At 51.2% G+C, this 19,976-nt stretch overlaps 1 protein-coding gene across 1 annotated transcript in view; it reads left to right on the top strand.

Annotated features, from left to right (window-relative positions):
* Window positions 1-18,990, top strand: part of ARHGAP35 (Rho GTPase activating protein 35) — a 137,202-nt gene extending 118,212 nt beyond the window's left edge. Inside the window, exons 4-7 of the mRNA XM_049899807.1 lie at window positions 8,413-8,490; window positions 10,181-10,312; window positions 17,592-17,697; window positions 18,536-18,990. Coding sequence (XP_049755764.1) covers window positions 8,413-8,490; window positions 10,181-10,312; window positions 17,592-17,697; window positions 18,536-18,893 — 674 coding nt within the window. The 3' untranslated portion in view covers window positions 18,894-18,990. The remainder of the gene's footprint in view (window positions 1-8,412; window positions 8,491-10,180; window positions 10,313-17,591; window positions 17,698-18,535) is intronic.
* The last annotated feature ends 986 nt before the right edge of the window (window positions 18,991-19,976 follow it).

Genomic DNA, 19,976 nt, shown 5'->3' with positions numbered 1-19,976 from the left:
GAAGTCATTCCAAGCGCATCCAAAGCAGGAAGGCAGCAGAGGAATCTGGTGGGGACGCTTTAGTGTTATCAACAGTAGAACTTCCTTCTCAGAATAAAGCAAGGAAAGCAGCTTCCATTAGCTGCCTTCTGGGTGGAGAGGAGTCAAGTGTTTCTCTGGTTGGGCCTGCTTATCTTCCACTGCCAGAGGAGAAAACTGAGTGGCATGTGCGTGAAGCTGTGAGTGGGAATGACTAGTGAGGAGGGAAAACCCTCCTCGATCATGATGACCCTGGCGTTCACATATATCTGACATAAGATTTCAGGGAGGAGGTGGTGGAGCATAATGTCGAGGCACAACGATCGTCAGAGACTCAAGCGAACCCATGCAAACCCTGGCTCCACCACTTACCCTCTGCAGCCTTGGGCAAGTGGCATAGCCTCTTGGAGCCTCCATTTCCTTGTCTGTAAAATGAGAATAAAAATAATGTTTACCTCAAGAAATTATTGGAAAGATTCACTGTGACAATTCTTGAGAAGAGCTTAGAAGAGTGTCTGGCACATAGCAGGCCCTCTGCAAATGTTAACTGTGATTATTATTCTATCATTTTTTAATATTATCATTATTATTTCAGTGTGCTAGCCATTTGTGGCACTGTTTGCTTTTATGCATGTCATTTCACCTAATCCTCACAACGTCTCGACTGTGTCATTAGTGATATTGTCACCGCGTTTTTGATGCGGAGCGTAAGCCTCTGGGAAATGATGTGATGTGTCCTCTGTCCCCCAGTTAGCTGTGAGCTAGACTCAGGACTGGAACTGAGGTCACTCGGGTGCCCAAACCCATGCGTATTTTCTAAACATGCTTCTGCTGACCGGCTTGCCTTGGCCGAGTCAGAACAGGCCATGCCTACAGGCAGGTAAGCTGTGGAGGCTTGTGAAGAGCGTGGACAAAAGAAAGATCTAGTGTAAGGCATCATGGGACAGGCCTTGAATGGGTTATCTCATGTATTCCTCACAGCAGGATAAGAAGGTAGATGTTAATCCAGTGACCAGTTGGGAGATAACAGAGCAGGATTTGCACCCATGTCTCCCCAACAGCCAAAGCCAGGCTCCCATCCACTTGCCAGCCTGCTCTCCACATAGATCTTTAGGCTAATAGCTACTGCGGAAGCTCTGTGGTACAGAGAAGAAAATGGGGAGGCATGGAGAGGTTGCCCAGGCCTCAGGGCTAGGAAGGTACTTGTGATGGTGACCTGAGCGCTGTCCTACCCCCAGCCCTGTCCTCTTCCATGGAGGGTGGAGATGCTGCGATATGGTCTTCAGACAGGAGAGAATCCCGTCTGGAGGTGCACTATGGGCATTATTCCAGAAGGAGGAGGGCTTCTGACTCTTCCAGAGAGGTCCCTCCTCTTCAAGACAATTTGAACTTTATGCTCAAAGGTATTTCCTTCAGGACTTCAAACCAGTTTGCACCAGTTCTGTCATGGCCAACAAGTGAAACCAGAAGAGACCTGAATTTTTACAATGTGGGTGATCCAGAATGATAAGTGTTGTTGTTAGGTGCCCTCGAGTCAGTTCCAAATCATAGCAACTCTGTGTACAGCAGATGGAAACACTGCCCAGTCCTGTGCCATTCTCATAGTCATTATTATGCTTGAGCCCGTTGTTGCAGCCACTGTGTCAATCCATCTCATTGAGGGTCGTCTTCTTTTTCACTGACCCTCTACGAGAACAGGAAAAATTACGGGTCAAAGCCCTGGAATGGGAGACCCAAAAGAGGTGTAGTGAGCCCTTTCAGAAGCCTGATGCGTGAGATTGGATTATCTCCAGGGCTGAGGAGAGTGATAGTGGACCCATCAGCTACCATCTTTGAGCAGGGCACCACTGTTTCTGACTCTGCTCAAAACCTGACCAGAAAAGAAATTTGGTTGCTGTGCAACACATATGCTGTCCCTGTTTTCTAAGAGGGACGTTAATTTTCTAGCAGAGCTTTGACTTGAATTTTTCTCATTCCAGTTATCATTCCAGTTCACCCAGTTTTTAAAATTCAAGTCTGTTCTGGTGTCACTTCCTTGGGCATGACTGAAGTGGGAAGAACCAGTTCGCAGCCCTGGTTTCCTTCTCTCCCTGAGTTCACAGAACACCTCTGGCCTTGTGACTTAGCTGCCTTAGACTTACCTCTTGGTAATGAAAGAGGGAGGGCAGTGGTCTTTTAGAAGCATTTTCTGTCTCCCGAAAGGCAGTTGACAGAAATTGTCCCGTAGCTAAGCCCTGTCTGGTGCAGGGTGTGTGAGAGCACTAACAGCACCAGTTAAGATTTTTTTAAAGGACAAAAGTGCTGAGTTTTTATAACTAAATATAGAAAGTAAAAAATAAGCAAATCAGCGTTTGTCTTGGAGGAAGTCTTGATTTGCTGCTAGAAAGGAAACTCAGGAGGAACTGAGCCCTGAGCGAAAGCACAGGCAAAGCCTGACCCAGGGCAGCCACGGGGAGACAGAGGCTTCTGGGCAGGAACGCTGGGTGGAGAGGTGGTTGCCTGGGATCTGGGAGTAAGAACCTCAGCCACATTTTCACATAGCAGGGCAGGAGATGATTTCCCCCTGGTTTCCAAGCTCCTGCAGGTCACCCTCCCAGCTTCCGAGGGACTGCCTGCCAAGGTCGAGGGCATCTCTCAGGAGCTTAGGTCAGCAGCGGCAGCACTGATGGAGAAGCCAAAGGGGCAGAATGTGCCAGTTCTCAGCCTTCAAGGAGTGCGGCACTGGCACACATCACTGGGCCATCCAGCCTTCTGATGTCAACTAGTAGTTTTTGGAGACCAAGACTGAAAGCTCTGTGAAGGCGCTTACCTGCCCTGTGGTGCTCAGAAAATAGTCACTGAGAGGAAGAATAAGGCATCTTTGATTTTTTTCCTTTACAATTTTTAAAAATCTATACGAAAGTCATACACGGCCATCACAAATTTTAAGTAATGCGCTAGGGCTTGCCTGTGAGAAGGAGCACTTTCTGGCCCGCTCCCACCCCAGCCCCACTCCTTACAGGCAGCTCCTTCTAATCCTGTTGGGAATGCCTTGTTCCTAAAGTAGCTGGTGTCCATTTTTCCTGCCGTATCCCTCGCAGATTTCATTGAATCATGGAATTTGGGAGTCAGAGAGCCCTTAGAAGCCTGGGCTGTCTCCTGAAATGGGGGTTCTTAAAGTATGGGTCCCCGACTAGCATCACCTGGAAACATGCTTAAAATGCAGATTCTTGGGCCCCACTCCAGACAGACTGAATCCAGAACTCCGGGAGGGTAGAGCCCTGCCAGCTGAATTATACTAACAAGCCCTCCAGGTGATTCTGATGCAGGCTCAGTTTTGATTCGAGAGCTAGTGATTTAGAACATAGTAGTAAAAGAACCCTTTGCCGTCAAGTCAGTTCCAACTCATAGCCGTCCGTAGAAGCAAGGACGGCAAGACTTTGTCTCACTTACTTTGGCCATGTTGTCAAGAGGGACTAATCCCTGGAGGAGGACATCATGCTTGGTAAAGTAGAGGGTCAGCAAAAAAGAGGAAGACCCCTCAATGAGGTGGATTGACACAGTGACTGTGACAGTGATCTCAAACATAGCAACGATTGTGAGGATGGCGCAGGACCCGGCAACTTTTCGTTCTGTTGTGCATAAGGTCACTTTCAGTTGGAATTGACTCAAAGGCACCTAACAACAACAGTGAAAGAACACAGGCTCTAGAATCAGATGGGGTCAAATCACGTCTGTGCAACTCCTGTCTGACCTTGTGTGTGTCACTTTTACCTGTCAACCTCAGCATTTACATCTGTAAAATGGGGTTACTCATAGCCTGTCTTAAGGGGTTATCATGAGAACTAATGTAAAAATGGAGCCCTGGTTCCTCAGTGGTTAAGAACTCAGCTGCTAACTAAAAGGTTGGCAGTTTGAATCCGCTAGCCACTCCTTGGAATCCCCATGAGGCAGTTCTCCTCTGTCCTTTAGGGTCGCTATGAGTTGAAATCAACTCAACAGCAACAGGTTTGGTTTTTTAAAGTAAAATTACTTGGTAAGCATTTAGCATGGTGTGCCTCACATATTGTAAACATTCAGTAAGTGCTTTATCATCATCGTTGTTGTCAGCTATCTTGCTAGACCAAATACTAATCTTTTTAAACAGCATCCCAAACAGGTGGATATCTGGTGAGAAGAGAGTTCAAAACTCTAGCCCATTCCAATGAATGGCAGACGTAGCTAGTAACGGTCATTTTATATATTGAGAGACTATTTGCCATCCTGTAATTTTCATTCTTAGTCATAGTTCTGTTCCCTAGAGCCATTGAGAACAAAACTGTTCTACATGGCAGTTAGGCTATTTGAAGGTAGCATCCAGAACTTTTTTCTTGTTCTAGTTCCAAAAATTAATTTTAACAGAAGAGATCTGAAATCAGTAGGGCTTTAAAAAAAAAAAAAGATAAAAAGCAAGCAAGCCAGGCACAAGGCGGGTAGCCGAGCCCTGCCATGGTGGTCAGCCTTGGAGGTTTCCAGTACTCAGGGGCACTCTCTGAGATGCAGTCGTGGCTGTCTCGGCTGGAGGCCTGGGGCATGGCAGGGATCGCTGTTGGTAAGGACGCTTGCTGCTTTCTGCTGGCAGGCTTGATCCCGAGTCCTCCGCAGAGTTTGAGCAGGCAGGCCCATGGGTGCCCCTGTGGTGGACCGCCCCAGGACCCCACCCTGCCTGCTCGGCCAGCTGCCCCTGCCGCCAGGTGTCCTGTTCTCACCTGGGAGGCCCGCCCTCTGCTCCCTGAGGATGCAGGCTGCTCTTGGGCTTTCGGTTTTGTTTTTGAGTTGGTGTGTAATTAGTGGCTGTGATGGATTGTGCTGGGCAAGCAAATGATACCTTTCCTAAACTATGCCGCCGTGTTGGGTAGGACAGCAACAGAATTGCCATTTAAAATGGGGTTCCGTAAAATAAACCCTGTGTCCAGATTACAGGAAATACTAGCTTGGCGATTAATTGGTGCTCAGGAGCTGGCCTCGTGCTCCCTTTCACACGCTTCCATTTTGTGGGCATCCATCTCATCAGGTTTCCGCAGGCCGCACCCCTGATTGCTTGCAGACAACTCGTTTTCAGCCCCCTGATGCTGGGCTAGGTGGCCTTCAGGAGACCCATTAGCCTGTTGCCGTGGAATCCACTCTGACTCATTGCCAGAGCAGAACTGCCCCATAGGGTTTCCAAGGCTGTCATCTTTATGGGAGCAGACTGCAGAGCGGCTGGTGGGTTCAAACCTCTGACCTTGCAGTTCGGAGCCGAGCACTTGACCACTGTGCCACCAGTGCTTCTTCATTGGGGGACAATGCAGAGGAATCCTGTCTGCACCTGGGTTAGGGTGTCAGATGATGGATGGCCTGAGGCTCCCAGATCCTTCACTGTTGATAAAGCCAGGCTGCTGAGCAGTTTTCAGCCCTGCCATTAGTGTCATCGGTTTCTCCGCATTAGAGAGGGCCGATACTCAGGGAAAGGGAAGAGTCCTTGGAAAAGAGTTGCTTTTTGCGTCAAGGGAGTAAAGATTTGAGTCTTCTGCTGCATACCCAGCACCTGCCAGAACATGATGGTTTCTCGAAGCCGTTCTGTGCAGCATAAGCACGTGATCTATGTTACCTGAGAGACGAGCCAGGTTGAGCGTTCACATGTGTCTGGGAACAGTTCAGAAAAGGCACTGAGGAAAGAGGCTATTGCAAAATTGCTAACTAGGGGTGGTGAACAGGGCCTATCCCTCTGGAGTTAACAGAATAAGGGAGGTGCCATCTCAGACGCCACCCAGAATGCTGAGGGCCATCAGTTGCCTCCTGTGTGGCGTTGCTTCATGGGGAAAGACTTCAGTCTGGACCCATCTTGGTGGGTTAATGTTGAGCCGCCTAAGCCTGGGCTGGGCATGTCTTCTGGAACAGCATGGAGACGGAAGAGGAAGCTCCGGAATCAGACAGGCCCACCTCCTTCTATCAGGTACTTGGGCTTCCTAAACCTTGCTTTGCTTATCAGTAGCTCCTGACCAGAGGTCTTGAAGAGTAAACAGCATCATCATTCATTTGCTAAATAATTGAGTGAATGTGTGGAAGTGTGGAAGGGCCTATCCAGTGTGTGATGCAATGATCCCTCAGGAAATGTTAGCTCCAAGGGGGGAGAAGTGGCCAGAGAGCTGGGGGCACCAGGAGCCTCAGGTTAGAAGAGTGTCAGCCTTCCCACTGCCGGGAGTACAGCGATGGCTGCCTCTTTGTAGCTGGGCACCACATGGTAGCAAGCCCTCTGGGCTGGCCATTAACTCCATTTTCTCTGGGGTGAAAGTCCTATGTGCAATTAACAGCTTTTAAGACAAGGAATTGATGGTTTTTGCTTCAGTGTTCCTCAGGGTTCACCTGCCACCAGTCTGAGGCCCCAGAACAGGCGGGCAGACTGCTCTTCTCTAGCCTGATGGGTGCCACTCCCCAGGCAGCACTGACAGCTGGATGCTAGCTCTCTGGAACCTCCCTCCTAATTGAGTTCAGGCCCAGGCCTCTCCCCGTCGTCCGTGCCGCCTTCTTGTGTTCATTGGTGGCACCCAGGACGCCTCCCTGGTTCCCCTTCAACTGCCAAGAGTTGCTTGAAACCATAGGCATCAGAGGTGGCCCAGGGTTGGTTTGGCCATTAGACCCCATCCTGGTTTTCATCACGACTTCCCCTTCCTTTGTTGTTGTTAGATTTCAGCTCATAGTGGCCCTTTATGATAGAGTTTCCTAGGCTGCAGTCTTTACAGGAGTAGATCACCAGGTCTTTGCTCTCGCAGAGTGGAGCCACTGGTGGGTTCAAACCGCCCACCTGTCAGTTAGCGTCCAAGCACTTAACCATTGTGCCACCAGGGCTCTTTCCCTTCATTGCTGTTGAGTCGATTCTGACTCATAGAGACCCTATAGGACAGAGTAGAACTGCCCTGTAGGGTTTCCGAGGCTGTAATCTTTGCGGGAGCAGCCGGGCACATAACCACTGCACCACCAGGGCTCCTGCCTTTCCTTTGTTGTTGTTATGTACCATCGAGTCAATTCCAACTCATAGCAACCCTACAGAACAGAGTTAGAGCTGCCCCATAGGATTTCCACGGAGCAGCTGGTGGATTTGAACCGCCGACCTTGCGGTTAGCAGCCCAGCTCTTAACTACTGCGTCACCAGGGCTCCTCCCTTTCTTTAGACCGATGATATTGCTGATGCGGTAATGGACTTTCCTTCCTTGGGTGGGGGTGGGGGGGGTGTGGTTTCCCCTGGGGAATTCCTGTCTTACTTATTTACTTTATTTTTACCTTTAGTTGTTTTCCTTATATCCCACTGTACACCAGAATAAGTTCCAGAATGATCACAGAGTTAAATTTTTTAAAAATAAATACATAAAACAAGAAAGAAAATAAAAAACAAAAACTATCTTGTCTAGGATTAGAGAAAGCTGCCCTAAGCATAAAAACAAAGGAAGACATCATAAACAAAATGGTTGGTCTTGAAAACCTGAAATTTCTGAGTTATGAACTTCAAAAAATTCAGTACACAAATTAGAAGGCAGATAATAAAAATAGTTAAAATGGTCATTCCTTAATATTCAGAGACCTCTTTCAAGGACAAAATGAAAAGAACCACACCTATAGAAAAATGAATTTAAAAAGTGAATCAGGAAATTCACAAAGTTAGAAACACACGTTTTCAAGAATCTGTTAAACTAGTTACCTAAAATATGTAATAAATAAATTGAGGGTTGTTTCTAACGGTGAAGTGGAGCCCTGGTGGTGCAGTGATTAAGAGTTCAGCTTCTAACCAAAAGGTTGGCAGTTTGAATCCACCAGCTGTTCCGTGCAAGCCCCATGGGGCATTTCCGCCATGTCCTATAGGGTCACTGTGAGTCAGCATCAACTTGACAGCAGCAGGTTTGGTTTTGCTGGTTTTTCTAACAGTGAAAACTTGAAACAACTTAGATGGTTAACAACAGAACTTTCTTTTTAAAGTTATTGTATATTTGGATGTCTCTAAAATCATGCTGTAAAAGAATATTTAATGTTTAGATATAAGGTCACAACATACTTTAAGTGTAAAGGGCAGGTTTAAAACATAGTATTACCTCCATTTTGTTTAAAAAAAAAATGATAAAGAGTATACATCAAAATGTGGACAAAAGTTACCTTGAGCTGATTTATCTTTATATTATTATTTTAATTTTTACCAAAAAACAAGTATTTTAAATTTAAGTGAAAAAGAAAATTTGGGGAAGGTGGGTTGAAGCATCTAGAAAAATAAAGGTAAAAAGAGCCTACCCCTGTTCTGTCTCTTGGGAGGGGCCTGGCGGAATCTCCCGGGCTTTCCCTAGAATCCAGTCCTCTTTATTCTCCGCTCTCCAGTTCCTGCTACTAAGACAACTGCTTGTTTCTCCTCAGGACTGAGCACCGAAGGCATCTATCGTGTCAGCGGGAACAAGTCAGAGATGGAGAGTCTCCAGAGACAGTTTGATCAAGGTAGGTCCCTTGGACTTGGTGTCTGGAGCCAGAGCCAGAAGTCACAGCAGACACCACACAGAACAGACGGGGAAGCCCGGTGAGAGGGCTGCCACCCACAGACCCAAAGCCAAAGGTGCTGGCTCGGGGACTGCGTGAATAATAGCCAACAGAAGGCTAATTTCCAAAATGTGAAGATAACTCATATGCCTACTTCCCATTTTATCGTTCTGATGCCAATCACCCACGTGGCACTTTCTCTCTGATCCACCCAGAGTTGAATTTCCACAAGTTAGGACTTCGTCCTTCCAGCCCCTGCCAAATAGGCAAACGCCAGCCTCTCTGCTGGCCCTCACAGCCCTGGTGGGTTCAGTAATTCCTAGAATGACACAAAGAAACACAGAGACTGTTGCCCATACTTACAGTTACTGTTTATTATAACCAGAAAGAGTACAAGCATAGAGACACATCAGGCAAGGTCTGGCAGGGGTCCCTCCCATTTTGCCCAGGATGGATGTTCTCATCAATCCCAGAAGCCCCCAAAAGAGCACTTCAAGGTCCAGAGTCCTCTAGTCATTGAGACTGCAACAAATATGCATGACTGCATCAGGCCGTCTTGAGGCCTGTCACGGGGTAGAGCCTGTGTAGCCCCATTTATTTACATTTGTCTAAAGTTTGGCATGACTGTTCTAGAAAGACAAAGAGCACCTTAATTTCTCAGACTATGCAAAAACCAATGACAAAAAGCCAAACTTAGTTCTTTGTCCCAGAGTGACTGAGAGAGAGCACAAGCGAGGGAGCAACAAGCACTAGTCAAAGCCAGTCAGGAGCCAGGCAGCACTTGAGGGCCTGCAGGACAATGCCGTTAACCAGTTACTAGTGCACATTCAGGGGCTTACACACACCCAGGCACCCATGGGGGCCAGAAACTCTTGCCAGACTGAAGTCAGCCTCAGCTGGCCAGCAGCGTGGAGCCCCCCAGTGAGGGGAGGAGAACCACACGAGAGCAGCAGGAACCCCTGTTAACCTTGTGCTGTAGGACGCGTGAGGTGGAATGAGGGGAGAGCCACACGCCTGGGTGCACAAGAATCTCTCAAGCCATTTATCCTCCAAAAATGGACATAGACTAATAATTTCTTAATAGCCAGGAGTACAATCAAGTATGTAAAGAAAAGTAAGAGACCGAGGTCAGGGGAGGCAGAGGGAGAAAAGAAGAACCTGTTACTCTGCCACCATGAAGGGACAGGGATGGAGGCCAAAGTCAAGATTGTGCATACCTTTTGTGTAATCCATCGTAAAAAGTGAGGTGGCCCTTTAGGAAAGCCTCCATTATTTTCCCCTGTTGGGGAAGGGAGTGAGGAAGAGGTAACCCCACATCAAAGCCAGACAACGGGGGCTAGGTGACACCAATGAACAGGGTGAGGGTGCTACACCTGCCCTCCCAAAGGGCAGTGGAGGCCTGGCCCCGTGGTCTTGGCAGGAGACACAGGTGTCAGGGTGTGTCTAGGATTCTCAGGACTGTCTGACAGCATCCAGGGCTGCAATCTGCTCTCAATTTGTGGTAATCCCAAGGCCCTGCCCAGGTGCCAGGCCTGCCTGGGCAGCATCCCAGGGCCCTCAAGGCTTCTCGACTGCCCCCAAGCCCTGAGTTCTCCTCTTGCCTCTGTCCAGCTTAGATTGGCCTGGCCTCACACTCCCACCTTCCTTTCAGACCACAACCTGGACTTGGCAGAGAAGGACTTCACCGTGAACACCGTGGCTGGTGCCATGAAGAGTTTTTTCTCAGAACTGCCAGACCCCCTGGTCCCATACAGCATGCAGATCGACTTGGTGGAGGCACACAGTGAGTACTGGCCGACCCCACGTATACCACATGCCCCCCACCCCATTCCACCCCCCAGCACTTAAGACCCACTCGGAGTTGGGCTAACAGGGAGAGGGACACAGCAGCAGGAGCACGTGTCCTACTGGCTTCCTGCCCTCAGGGAGCTGACACCAACTCCTGGAGCTGCAAGGTGAAGGACAAAGGCATGACGCCAAAGGGACTTGCAGATTGGGCCCTGCCTTAGTAGCCCAGAGGTGCTTACCTGAGGGTCACAGCAAGGAACTTTCAGTTTCCCCCAACAACTACGTTAGGTAAGAGCATGGTTTTGGTGCTTCAGACTTGGCTTCACATCCCTCCTCATCTCCTTGTTGACGGTGAACCTAACCGTGCCTGACAGAACATCTCCTGATCCTTGGCTTCCTGCTGTTGTTACTCTTCCTACTTGGATTTATATAGTAGGACTCAGTGTAGGAAAGTGGCAGAGACTGGACTGTAAGCCTGTCAAGTAGTAGGAGATGCTTTCCTTTCCCCACTTCTTACTCACCCCTCTTCTCCTTCTTCCATGTAAGGGGTCCAACAGCTTGGCCTGGGGCCTGAAAGCTCTTGTTGTTCTTAGGTGCTATGGAATCAGTTGCGACTCATAGCCACCCTGGGTACAACGGGACGAAACGCTGCTTAGTCTTACACCATCTTCATGATCGTTGTTAGGTTTGAGCCCATTGTTGGCAGCCACTGTGTCAGTCCATCTTGTTGAGCATCTTCCTCTTCTTTGCTGACCCTCTACTCTACCAAGTGTAATATCCTTCTCCAGGGACTGATCCCTCCTGATAATGTGTCCGAAGAAGTATGTGAGACAAAGTCTCGCCATCCTCGCCTCTAAGGAGCATTCTGGGTGTACTTTTTCTAAGACAGATTTGCTCATTCTTTTGGTAGTCCATGGTATATTCAATATTCCTCACCAAAACCGTAATTAAAAGGTGTCAGTTCTTCTTAGGCCTTCCTTATTCATTGTCCAGCTTTTGAAAATACCATGGCTTAGGTCAGGCGCGTCTTAGTAGTGAAACCTTTGCTTTTTAACACTTGAAAGAGATCTTTTGCAGCGGGTTTGCCCAGTGCAATGCGTAGTTTGATTTCTTGACTGCTGCTTCCATGGATGTTGATTGTGGATCCAATTAAAATGAAATCCTTGACAACTTCAACCTTTTTTCCATTTATCATGATGTTGCTTATTGGTTCATTTGTGAAGATACTGTTTTCTTCATGTTGAGGTGTAATCCACACCAAAAGCTGTAGTCTTTAATCTTCATCCGTAAGTACTTCAAGCCCTCTTTACTTTCAGCAAGCAAGGTTGTATCATCTGCGTATCGTAGGTTGTTAATGAGTCTTCCTCCAATCTTGATGCCATGTTCTTCTTCATATAGTCCAGCTTCTTGGATTATTAGAAGGCAGCTTCTGGGGGTAGGGCAGCTCCAGTGGCACTGGCCCCGGGGCCCCCTGGGGGCTGCAGCACGTTTGCCACCTCTGGTGTTCACAGCTCCGTTTGTGTGCCATCCCAGCTATTTCCACCCCGCCTGCCTCTCTCATGAGCCCTTTGTCTGCCAGAATGAGGGGAGTGACCACTCTGAGCACTTACTACCTTTTTTAGCTGAAGACAGCCTTTCTACTTGGCACCCCTTGTGAACCAAGAACCCCAGAAGCAGCCGTTGCTGCACAGCTGCAGAAGGGAGTGCCCTTGCCAGTCACCCAGAGAGCACAGCTGTGCAGAGATCTGGGAAGGAAGGCAGGGGGCGTCCCTTAGACCACAGGGCCTAAGGCTCATCTTGTCACTGCCACATTCAAAGGAAGGAGCTTTCAGCAACATAGTTGACTCACAACAAGGCTGATAGCCTGAGTGAAAAACAGAGCAAAGTGACAGAGAAGCTCAGCTTTGGGTCCCAGGCCACAGATTCCTGGTGACCATGAAGGGCAGCAGAGGCCCAGATCTGTGCGGTGCTATCCGACTGAGCACCTTCCACCACCTGGGCACCACCTTTGCTTTGATCTGGCCACACGGCCTTCGCTGGTTGAAATTGTTCACAGCTCCTAATTTTCTCGCAGCCACCAGGGAAGGCCAGGAGCACATGTTCCTGCTGAGATGGTCCTTGGTTGCCCGGCCTCCTTCCCTGGCTGCTTTCTGGAGATGGGAGTCGGGGTTTCTCCAGATGGGTTAGGCGTGGGGACAGTGCTGGCTTCTCCATTCGCCCTGTAACCGAGAGAGGTTCTCCCTGCAGTCCCGTCTTCAACAAGCTCCAGGCTGGCCCAGATGTGAAATGCAGAGGAAATCTCTATCTGGAGCCATTTCTGTCAACCAAGCCTGCCTCCGAGCAGGATTTAGGAAGAGAGGAAGGTGTGGACTGGTACCCAGCTTGCTGGCCGCCCAGGGATTCCTGTCAACATTTGTCTTGACCTGGTGCCATCTAGAGGCGTAGAGCATCCCTGCACCCAGCTGAATCCCATTGTTTCTAGGGGAGCAGCTGACAGAGCATATTTTTGTTTTTGGAATGCGGAGGGGGCAGGGGAGGGAGGTGTTATTGATAGGGAATCAGCTGCCCTTCCTATCGCAGCTTCCGCCCGCTTTCACAGCTGAGGAGGTAGCTTCTTGCTGCTACTGCAGCTGCTGCCTGGAAAAGGGTGGAAGTTTTCCGCTTCCTCTTCCCATTGTGTCTTTCCTGTGCCCACGCCAGTCAGCGGGGCCGCATCGCCTTGAACCTGGAAGAAAGGGGAGAGGGGTGGATGTCGCTGACACAGCGCTGACCTCTCGCGGTGGCCAGAGCTGCTGAATGAAGTGGACTGTGGGTGTCGGGAGATGGCTTTAATCAAGCCACAGAAAAAAGTCAGGCAAAAGTTAGTGTTCAGGGACACAATGAAAGGAAGATCCCCAGCCTTGGTGGGTTTCCATGGCAGCGTCAACTTGTCCAGCACTTTTCACTTAATACCTAAGAGCTTTTGTGTCCGTGTGTGTTCAGCGCTTGGAACTAGTTTCAAATCCCATCACAACAAATACCAAGGTCATTATCGGATTGTTTTGGTAGCTCCAGAATTTATAATATTGAACATTGCTAAAATGTGCCCACAGAGTAAAGATTTGTGTGATTATTCACCAGTTGTGTTCTTGTTGGAGTCCCTGGGTAGTGCAGAGAGTTAACATGCTCAGCTGTTAACCAAAAGGTTGGGGTTTTGAGTCTGCCTGGAGGTGCCTCAGAAGAAAAGCCTGGCAATCTGCTTCTGAAAGATCAGCCATTGAGAACCCTGTGGAGGGAAGTTCTACTCTGACACACATGGGGGCGCCATGAGTCAGAGTTGACGCCACAGCAACTTTTTTTTTCATGTTTCTTCGACTCATGGGATGATATGTAGGAGATTCCAGAGAGAATAACAATCACAGTAGCTCCCAGTTATGGTGTGCTCGTAACATGTCGGGCTGGGCTCTCTACTGGGCATTGATATACACAGCTGATCGCATTTCACTCCCACAGTCACCTTGAGGGAGGTGGTGTTAGGACCTGAGAGGGGACACAGCTCACCCAGGTCACCCCACAAGGGAGCAGGATCTGTCCTCTGTGATGCACATTTAAGTTGTCCTCCAGACAGAATGGAGCCCACTGGGCCAGAAAGGCAGAAAAGGCCAGGGAGGAAGGAGCAAGGTTGAGGGCTTCATGGGGTGGGGGCAACACCCAAGCTGTGGCTTCAGCTAGGGCCAGCATCTCAAAAGACCAAGAAAAGGCTCTGTTGGCCCCACATCATCTCACGCTCATACGTCAACCCAGCTTCCAAGAAGTCTTACCGCTTGTTCTTGCTCACATTTATGAGGATTTGGAGAGGCCTCTGCAGCCTGGTAGAGGAGGTGATGTGCGACAGGCAGCTAGGAGCCAGGCCTGGGGTCTGGTCCCCGCCTTACTCCTCTCCAGCTTGTGGCCCTGGCTTTGCCTCTCGAGTGGGTTTTCTCATCCGGCAAATGGGGTAGGCTTGTAGTGAGGGCTGCACAAAGGTCAACTGTGAAGTTGTTCTGCCAGCATTCTGGCACTGTCCAGGTGCAAGGAATCACAGGTGTCGTTACTGTTGTAAAGAGGCTGCCAGCGTTAGCCTGGGCTCAGGTCTCTCAGCACAGAGCTGGGCTCAGCTTTGCTTGGAGGGAAGCCCTGAGTGAGCTCAGGTCAAAAGGACGTCGGCTGGACTGACTGAGGTTTTGGTTTTGAGTTTGGGGCCCAGCTCTGCCCTGGGACCACTCCGTTGCTCTCCTTGATGTCCTCCCTCCTCTGCTTCCTCCTAAGCCCTTGATGCTGCTCAGCATCACAGCTCCCAGCCAACCAGCCAGGCTGAGAAAGGGAGAGAAGTGCAAGGAGACTGACCGCAGAGACCCTTATTGGGCACCTTAGTGGAATGCCACGTGGGGGCAGTCCACGAGTTATTATCAGTGCAGGCTCTGAAACTCCCCTGCCCCCAAGGAAGGAAGGAAGGAACCCGTTGACCTTGCTGCTCAGGAGTTAGGACAGGGCTGTCCCCTGCTGCCACTGGCCCTGGCAGCCCCTCCCACTCCAGCCAGGAGGATGGGGTAAGGCACTCCCAGTGTGAAGGTGCTGTGCTGGAGGAGGGCCTGATTAAAACAAACACAGCTGTGTTTGTGTCGTGCAGGCACTCACGGAGACCTGTGATGAGCTTGCATCTGGAAGGGGCATGATTGTTTTATTAAGTGACACTTCGAGCCGTCCACGTGCTTTTCACTAGAACCTCGCATCCTCCCTGCAGCAAGAGTTTGTCCTTTTTTTTTTTTTTTAAGTAAACTTTTAGTTGAAGTATAACAGCATGGGTGGTGCCTTTGAGGTTGTCGTTGCTGCTGCATCCAGTCGGTCCTGACTTATGGCGACCCTGTGCACCGTGGAACAAAACCTGCCTGGTCCTGCACCATCCACATGATCAGTTGCAGATAAAACCGTTGCCATCCCCATAGGGTTTTCAGAAATAGATGACAAGCCTTTCTTCCTAGCCTGTCTTAGTCTGGAAGCTCTGCTGAAACCTGTTCAGCACCGTAGTAACATGCAGGCCTCCACTGACAGACTGGTGGTGGCTGCGCATGAGGTCTGTTGACCTGGAATTGAACGTGAGCCACCCGCACGGAAGGTGAGGATTCTACCACTGAACCACCGCTGCCCCCACATGTCTGAGGGTGAACCTTGGAAACAAATCTTAGGCTCAAAACAAATGGAGCTCCTAAAGACCACACATAATTAGTTCCTATGGTTTTTTAGTTATTTTCTAACAGACAAATGTTCCCAAATGTTTACCAAGTCACACTCTGAAGTCCAAAAAAGCCCGCCTGCTTTCGTGCTCCTTAGCCTACAGGGTGGCTCTCTACCTCCCCCCTGGGCCCCTGGGTAGTGGGACTGACTTTGTGTCGGCCTGAGCTCTCTGCTTCACAGCATAATCTCACTGAGGGCACCACTGCTGCCAGCCCATCACAGGCAGGCAGACTGACACAGAGACGTGTCACTTGCCCACAGTCACACAGCTGGTTGGTGTCCAAGACAGGACTCTTACCTGGGTCCACTTGTGCTGGGGTTTGTGCTCAGAGCCACCACTCGCCTTCTACTCCCAGCCTCACCCTCCCCAGCCCAGGCCAGGTTCCGAGGGCAGCTCCCCAGACTGGGCCCTCCAGGCACTTCACCTTCTGCAGAGGCTCTGAACTCGGAGGCCAGGGGCTTGCTAAAACATACATGGGCTTGGGGAGTCCATGAACCTCCAGGCATGGTCTCAGAATTGTCCAGGTGCATGCCCGCCTCCAAAGTGGTCAGAGACCATTGTCTTTTTTAACATGCCCCCTCCCCACGCACTCAGTTTGAGGCAAATGCTCTCCCTTCATCCTTCCCGTCTGGGGTCTACTTTGTTAATTTGTTGTTGAGAATCTACATAGCAGAACATACACAGGTTCACCTATTTCTGCACGCATAGTTGAGCGACGTATTACATTCTGTGAATTGTGTAACCGCTCTCACCCTCCATTTCCGAGTTGCTCCTCCCCTATTAACATAAACTCACTGGCCTCTAAGGTTCCTGTCTAACCTTTCGAGTTGCTGTGGTCAATTTGATCCCCTATAGATAGTTCTTGAAAGAGCACAATGCTCAAGGCACACATTATTTACTAGTTAAGCTAAACTATTGTTTGGTTTGAAGAAGACTTTGGGGATATTTTTGGTTCCGCCTGTGGTCTTTTGAGCCCCGGAGTCCTGGAGATAGCCTTCAGTTCCAAGTTGTTGCTACAGGAATATCCTGCCATGCTCAGAGGAATCTCTTGTGGCCCACTGCTGACCCCCAGGTGGCTCTGCATGTCGTTTGCCTCAGCAGCCCAGGCTGGCTTTCCTGGCCAAGGCAGCCAGGCCCCTGAGGCACACAGTGGCCGAAGCTCAGGCTCTGCAGCCCAGCGGACAGGGCCTGGTTCCCAGCTCTGCAGCTTGTTAGCCCTGTGACTTCAGGCAATTAAGTTAGCCTCTGGGCTTTAGGTTCTTGTCCTTGAAATGGGGGTGATCACAGCCCCTGCCTCACAGGTCAGGGAGGCCTAGCTGGACCAGCCCTGGCGTGTCTCAGCTCTTGGTTGGCATTAGCTCACTTCCACTGCCACCAGCCCATTAGGATTCCACGATGGTCAGAGCGTGGGTGGCAGTGGGGGAGGCGGGTGCATAGGGCCTTTGATGAGCTACACAAAAATCTCCCCCGTTCCACCAGCCCCTCCATCGGGGAGACGTGTGCAGCGTCCCTGTGTCTCTAGGAAAAGGACAGAGCCCTGGTCTTGTGACAACTCCCTCCCTAGACAGTCTGCTGGGTGGGGGGGTGGGTGGCCACACTCACCCGTCTGGTCAGGAAGCAGGCCGGCTTTCTGCATTGGGATCCTGTCTCCAAGGGCAACCGGATGAGCGAAGAATGGTGTTCTTTATGGAGGAGTCGCTCTGGATCACTCATCTCGGTAGTGGGGGCCCGGAAGCGCCCAGCACACAGTGCTCCCCTTCAGCAGGGCCTGGGACCCAGAGGTGGGCCTGGATTGGGGCCCTCACCACCGCCAGATCTGTGGCCTGTGTACAGGCTTTTGGGGACAGAGTGGGATGACCTTGCCTGCGAGGCCTGGCTGGCCCTCAGAGAAGGCCCAGCACAGAGCACGTGTTCAGGCGGCCCCCAGTCCACTGGGCTCACCAGTGCACCTCGTCTGCTTTGAGCCACAAGGTGCCCGCCAGCCTTGGCCATGACAGTCTTTGGTTTTTTCTCTCCTCAGAAATTAATGACCGGGAGCAGAAGTTACATGCCCTAAAGGAGGTACTGAAGAAATTTCCAAAGGAAAACCACGAAGTCTTCAAATATGTCATCTCTCACCTCAACAAGTACGTGGCAGGATTTTCTCATTGGGCTTTTCTCCTCCGAGCATCAGCTCGACAGCCACGGTCATTGAAGAGCTGTGAGCTGGCTGAGTCAGGGCCTGTCGGGGAGGAATCAGGGGTCCCCCATGGGGAGCACCTCAGCTCTGGCCTCACGGGAGTTGGGTCCTGCTGCTGAGCAGCCACGTGGCCCAGTGTGTGGAAGCCCTTTTGCAGCAGGCCATGCACTTGGCCTTGCTGGGTCCCCAGCACTCAGTGGGGGTAGGGGGACAGTCTCTAGAGTCCGTGACCCTCCTGTAATCCCCAAAGCTAACAGATGGGCTCAGATCCCCTGGTTGGCAGGGATGCTTCCAGAATCTGCCCCTGAACCAGAAAAGCCTAAGAGCCTGCCAGTGTCATCTGTCCGGTATTAGTGTGTCCCATCGCCGTGTGACAGGGCGCTGTGCCAGGCAGGCGTGCTGGGCGGAAAGCCACCTCCGTGGAGTCTGCGGAGGTGCTGCAGGCAGAGCCTGTTGAGCTGAGCATTTCCCAGATGTACAGAGGCAAAGGCTAGGCTGGTTTGCAAGGCAGACTCTCTTACCATCCAGACAGGGACACTGCACAGAGCTCCGGCTGGGGGACAGCCTACACGGCCAGAGCATACCGTCCCCACGTGGGGTCTGGGCAGGCACAACTGAGCCCGTCGGCCCATCCCCAGTGTTTCTGGAGGCCTCCTAGGCCAGGTGCTGGTTAGGGCAGGATCCTTGGGGCAGAGGAAAACAGCCGGGGCAGTGGGGTGACAGTGAGCACACTTGGGTGGGGCCTGCCCTGGGGCGCACTGACCGGGCATTTGGTGTTCCTGCAGAGTCAGTCACAACAACAAGGTGAATCTCATGACGAGTGAGAACCTCTCCATCTGCTTCTGGCCCACCCTGATGCGCCCCGACTTCAGCACCATGGACGCCCTCACAGCCACGCGCACCTACCAGACAATCATTGAACTCTTTATCCAGCAGTGCCCCTTCTTCTTCTACAATCGGCCCATCAGCGAGCCCCCTGGCGCCACGCCCAGCTCCCCCTCTGCCGTGCCTGCCACCGTTCCTTTCCTCACCTCCACACCTGTCACCAGTCAGCCGTCCCCACCCCAGTCGCCTCCACCTACCCCCCAGTCCCCGATGCAGCCACTGCTGCCCTCCCAGCTTCAAGCCGAACACACACTGTGAGCCCTGGGGCTGGGGTACATGGAGCACCGCTCTTCTCTCTGACGGGGTGGCGTTTGGCCTTGAACACAGCCAGATTCCCCACATCACCTTCTGGAGACCTCAGTGGCAGCACCGCCAAGGATCTGAACAGGCGGGGCAGTCGGGCCCTGAGCTGTGTGCAGACCACCCTGGGGCTGGCTGGAAGCTGCTGCCACAGGGACCTGCCCTTTGACCTGGACCCCTTTGAGGACTGAACAAGTGAAGCAGCAGACCCAGGACCCCCACTGCTGCCCATCTGCACGCACCAGCCTCTGGCCCTGGCCAACTGCTTGTACAGAACCACAGTATGGACCAGGCCTGGCTTGGGCAGGTGGAGTCAGGGTGCCAGGATCCAGGCTGCCCCAGGCAGGGCCGTCAGTCCCAGAAGAGGACACATCCCTCCACTTTGTCTCCTCCCCCGCTCTTGTATCTGCATGCCCCAGCTGGGGGCTTGCCTGTCTAGCAGCCCCCTTGGAAACACATAGGCACGACTCGGCCTTTACTAGGTACAATGCTGAGGGCTTCTGCCCGCCTGGCAGATGGGAGCAGAGAGTACAACCCCCTCCCCTACAGGTCATCCTGGCTTTGGGATACAGCCCTGTACAGCAAAGGAGCACTGGAGGAAAGGTGGAAAACTCCTCTAAAATTTAAAAAAAGGAAGAACACTACAGACCACCTCAAGTTTAGCTCCCCCCTCCTCTGCTGGGAGGCAGACAGGTGGAAGGGACTCTCATCTTTGTGACAGCAAACCAGGGATGCCCCAAGGTTGCTGCCTAAGAGCCTTTTGGGGGCCCAGCTCTGTCCTGGTCCCCCCTCCCCAAGAAGATGGCATTGAACCTTCGGTGGGGAGAGCTGAGGAGACGGCCGGGATGCTGGGCTGCCCTGAGCACACTACATTGCTGTGCAAACACTACTCATGCGTGCGTGTGTGTGTGTGCACATGTGTGCGTGTGCACATGAGTATGGCTGTGGAGGTGTGAGAGTGGGTGAAACGACAGCGGGAGGGGCCGGTGGGTGTACACTGGAGGCTCAGTGGGTTTGTTTTTGTGGGATCCTTTTCTTCCC

Source organism: Elephas maximus, chromosome 11 (assembly GCF_024166365.1).
Source record: "Elephas maximus indicus isolate mEleMax1 chromosome 11, mEleMax1 primary haplotype, whole genome shotgun sequence".
Classification (NCBI taxonomy): Eukaryota; Metazoa; Chordata; class Mammalia; order Proboscidea; family Elephantidae; genus Elephas; species Elephas maximus.
The sequence above is the reverse complement of the archived record's forward strand: the minus strand, read 5'-3'. Positions and strand labels throughout refer to the sequence as shown.